Genomic DNA, 4,723 nt, shown 5'->3' on the forward strand with positions numbered 1-4,723 from the left:
CCGCACGGCAAGTGGTACCGGAGCGCCAAGTCCAGGTCCAAGAGGCTTCTGAACAGCTTCTAACCCCAATCCATAAGACTCCTGAACAGCTAATCAAATGGCTAGCCAGACTATTTGCATTGCCCCATTTTATGCTGCTGCTACTCTCTCTTATCTATGCATAGTCACCTGAATAACTCTACCTACATGTACATATTACCTCAAATACCTCGACACTGGTGCCCCCGCACATTGACCCCCTGTATATAGCCCCGCTATTATTTTCTACTGCTCTTTAATTATTTGTTATTCTTATCTCTTACTTTTAGGTATTTTCTTCAAACTGCGTTGTTGGTTAAGGGCTTGTACGTAAGCATTTCACTGTAAGGTCTACACCTGTTGTATTCGGCACATGTGACATAACATTTGATTTGATTTACAAAGTATACAGAACGGAACTCTTATTCTGAAGGATTCAAAAAAAAATCCGTAACCCGGAAGTACTTAGTGTTCTTGCCTGCTTCAGAGCGGTCCAGCTCAGTCCCTTGCAGGTAAAATCAGAACATCTCTTACCTAAATAAGTTGTTATTACGAAAATGTAACAGGGTTTGTGGTATATGTTCAGGGTGGTTCTGTTGAATGACAACTAGTAGCAATAATATCAGAGCTAAGCCAGCTACGTTAGCCGCTTTAGCTAGCTAACTGGCAAGCTAACAACCATAATCCGCTTTCAAGACAAACCTGGCAGTGCTTGTCATAAATTATGTGATAATGGTGTGTTCTGAAACGTTGGCAGCAATTTCTCTACCCATGTCTATAGTTTGTTTTGACAGATGAAAGACAATATGTAATGAGTATCATAGATGGCTTGTACGACACTGCGGGCGACTGCCGACTGACTGATCTACAAATCACCTTCCATAAATAAGTCATTATTATTTGTATATCAGTCAGTCACAATTTACCCATGATACATTACCAGTTTTCATCCTGTCGAACACACCGCTTCAAATTACTGGATTTGGCTATTTCAGCCACACCCGTTGCTGACAGGTGAATAAAATCGAGCACAAAGCCATGCAATCTCCATAGACAAACATTGGCAGTAGAATGGCCTTACTAAAGAGCTCAGTGACTTTCAACGTGGCACCATCATAGGATGCCACCTTTCCAACAAAAAAAAAGAGTTTAAAATTGCCCCTGAAATCAACGTCATCACAGTAACTGTTTGTCGTGAGCTTCATGAAATGGGTTTCCGTGGCCGAGCAGCCGTACACAAGCCTAAGCTCACCATGCGCAATGCCAAGTGTCGGCTGGAGTGGTGTAATGCTCGCCGCCATTGGACTCTGGAGCAGTGGAAACGCGTTCTCTGGAGTGATCACGCTTCACCGTCTGGCAATCCGATGGACGAATCTGTGGTTTGGCAGATGCCAGGAGTCCGCTACCTGCCCCAATACATAGTGCCAACTGTAAAGTTTGGTGGAGGAGGAATAATGGTCTGGGTCTGTTTTTCATGGTTTGGGCAAGGCCCCTTTGTTCCAGTGAAGGAAAATCTTAATGCTACAGCATACAATGACATTCTGGACAATTCTGTGCTTCAAACTTTGTGGCAACAGTTTGGGGAAGGCCGTTCCTGTTTCAGCATGACAATGCCCCTGTGCACAAAGCGAGTTCCATACAGAAAATGTTTGTTGAGATCGGTGTGGAAGAACTTGACTGACCTGCACAGAGCCCTGACCTCAACCCCATCAAACACCTTTGAGATGAATTGTAACACCGACTGTGAGCCAGTCCTAATCGCCCAACATCAGTTCCCGACCTCACTAATGCTCTTGTGGCTGAATGGAAGCAAGTCCCCACAGCAATGTTCCAACATCTAGTGGAAGGCCTTCCCAGAAGAGTGGATGCTGTTATGGCAGCAAAAGGGGGGGACCAACTCCATATTAATGCCCATCATTTTGGAATGAGATGTGCGTCAAGCTATGTGATCTATATGTTTCATAATTTGCCTATGGTTTTGGTGTTTGTGTCCAGTTGATGGGGGCAGACAGTGGGTCAGGGGCAGGCCCAGCAGTGCCCTGGAGGAAAGTTCTATGGGAGCGTCAACCCTTCCCTGATAACTATGTGGACCGCCGCTTCCTGGAGGAGCTCAGGAGGAACGAGGGCCTCCGCCAATATTGCTACTGGGCCGTGGTGCAGGAGGCAGGACTGGTGGCTCAGCAGATCTCCTGTGTGGCTCTTTTCCTCACTCTCTGGTTGTACATGGAGCAGGTAAGAGACCTTAGGGTGAAGCTCTAATGACACCATATTCTCGACAGTGCACTAATGTTTTGACCAGGGCAATATAGTGTTAGTCACATAGCTAGGGCTCTAGTCAAAAGTTGTGCACTTTATTGGGGAATACATTGTCATTCAGTTTTAAACGCCTGTGTCACATTAGTTCTATAAAGTCTAACCCGTCTTTTCTGCCTCCAGGGCCTGCTCTCCCCTTCCACGCTGCTGTGGACCGGCCTGCTCTGTGCCCTGCTGGGCTATGGACTCTACCAAGCACTGGCTCCGCGGGGAGATTCAGACAACCACCACCGTACACGTTGGTCTGACCTGCAGAGTGCCTCTATCTTCCTCTCCTTCACTTTTGGGTTCTCCCCTGTCCTCAGCACTTTAACAGAGTCAGTCTGTACAGACACAGTGTACGCCATGACAGCCCTGATGCTGCTGGCCCACCTGGTGGCCTTCCCCTATGCCCAACCTTCTCCCCCTGGGAGCCTCTCTCTCAACGCTGCCCTGTTCGCCTCTGTCTGCCTGGCCTCGCGCCTCCCCGGGGACCTGCACACCTCCGGTGGCCTGGACTCTTCCTCCTCTCCCTCCTCCCTTCATACCTTCACCATGCTCTGCTGGGCCCTGTTAGTGTTTGCCCTATGGCCTTGCCTGCTGCAGCGGCTGAGAGATTGCGCCCCGTGGGTGTTTGGGTGTGTGTGTGTGCTGGTGGGTGTGTGTGGGGTGGGGGGGCTGGGTTCTCTGTGGCCTGGGGGGGCTGTGCTGTTGGCTGCACTGTTGGGGACTGTGACCCTGCTGTGTCCTCTGCTGTTGATCCGACTGCAGAGTGACAAAGATAACATCCAGGGACCCTGGGATGAAGCCGAGATACGAGAGGATCTAACACACTTTCTACATTGATGGGTAATGGAAGGAGAGGATTGGGGGTTCAAGCCACACACGCCGTTATCCACAGAGGACGGTAAGGGTATGTCCCTTACCAGTACCAGACTGGTAGGATGAGTGGCAACCTTGAAAACACTTTATAGAAAGCTGTTGCTCCAATTTTAACTGAACAAGAGGGTTTCTCAGCAGGGAACTGAAGCTCTTTGCTGCCTACTGTAGATGCTTTGCTCAGATTCCACCACTTTTATACAACTTCTAAATGCGTGTCTAGTAACCAAGGGCTCTGAGGCATGGTAGATTGTGACCATGTTTAATGAAATAGGAAGTATTCAACCTGTAATGAGTTTAACCTTTGTTGTACGGTCAGGTGTTAAATGCAGTTTTGGAATAATAAAGTTATTTTGTTTATGATCGTATTAGCTATATTTATTCCTGTTATTGGTAAGTGGAAATTATTTAATTAAACCTATTCAGCTTCACAAGGGGGGAAACTTTCAAGTCATGCATGCATAAACTCAACAACAAAAAAGAGACCTGTTGCTGTTTGTTTCCCAACTCCAGTACCCCCAAAAGCACACATTTTTGTTTTAGGTCCAGACAAACTCGCCTGATTCGACTCCTTCACGGCTTGATGATTAGTTGAATCAGGTGTGTTTGTCCACGGCTACAACATAAATGTGTACTGTTGGGGGTAGTGGAGGACTGGCGTTGGGAAACACGAGCTACATGTATGCAGTACCGTACCAAATCCACTTGATGTCAGCAGTACCTTCACATCCCCTTTCAGGGGCCTGACGTGGTTGGTGCTGCGGTCGGTCTTGTGGCTCCATGGTGAGTTTTGTATTTGTGTTTATTATGGATCCCCATTAGCTGCAACTACTCTTCCTGGGGTCTAGCAAAATTAAGGCAATTTCTATATTTTTTTGAAACATTACAATACATTCACAGATTTCACAACACACTGTGCCCTCAGGCCCCTACTCCACCACTACCACATATCTACAGTACTAAATCCATGTGTATGTGTGTGTGCTTATATATGCATGTGACTGCCTATGTTTGTGTTGCTTCACAGTCCCCGCTGTTCCATAAGGAGTTTTTTTAATCTGTTTTTTTAATCTAATTTTACTGCTTGAGTCAGTTACTTGATGTGGAATAGAGTTCCATGTAGTCATGGCTCTATGTAGTACTGTGTGCCTCCCATAGTCTGTTCTGGACTTGGGGACTGTGAAGAGACCTCTTGTGGCATGTTTTGTGGGGTATGCATGGGTGTCCGAGCTGTGTGCCAGTAGTTTAGACAGACAGCTCGGTGCATTCAACATGTCAATACCTAAAAGTACTGATGAAGTCAATCTCTCCTCCACTTTCAGCCAGGAGAGATTGACATGCATATTATTAATATTAACTCTCTGTGTAGATCCAAGAGCCAGCCGTGCTGCCCTGTTCTGAGCCAATTGCAATTTTGCTTAGTCCTTTTTTGTGGCATCTGACCACACGACTGAACAGTAGTTAAGATGCGACAAAACTAAGGCCTGTAGGACCTGCTTTGCTGATAGTTTTGTTAAAAAGGCAGCGCATCGCT

General features: G+C 46.8%; 1 protein-coding gene across 1 annotated transcript; it reads left to right on the top strand.

The window, feature by feature from the left end:
- Positions 1-443: 443 nt before the first annotated feature.
- pigc (phosphatidylinositol glycan anchor biosynthesis, class C) lies at positions 444-3,557 on the top strand. Its single transcript, XM_014169325.3, has 3 exons — positions 444-530; positions 2,014-2,250; positions 2,455-3,557. The coding sequence occupies exons 2-3, from the start codon at positions 2,017-2,019 to the stop codon at positions 3,154-3,156; spliced, it is 936 nt and encodes a 311-aa protein (XP_014024800.3). The 5' UTR covers positions 444-530; positions 2,014-2,016; the 3' UTR covers positions 3,157-3,557.
- The last annotated feature ends 1,166 nt before the right edge of the window (positions 3,558-4,723 follow it).

Source organism: Salmo salar, chromosome 23 (assembly GCF_965601325.2).
Source record: "Salmo salar chromosome 23, fSalSal1, whole genome shotgun sequence".
NCBI classification, from domain to species: Eukaryota; Metazoa; Chordata; class Actinopteri; order Salmoniformes; family Salmonidae; genus Salmo; species Salmo salar.

Coding starts and splice junctions, on each gene's coding strand:
- pigc (XM_014169325.3), top strand. CDS start 2,017: ATGGGGGCAGACAGTGGGTCAGGGGCAGGCCCAGCAGTGCCCTGGAGG. Junction 2,251..2,454: donor TCTGGTTGTACATGGAGCAG/GTAAGAGACCTT, acceptor TTCTGCCTCCAG/GGCCTGCTCTCCCCTTCCAC.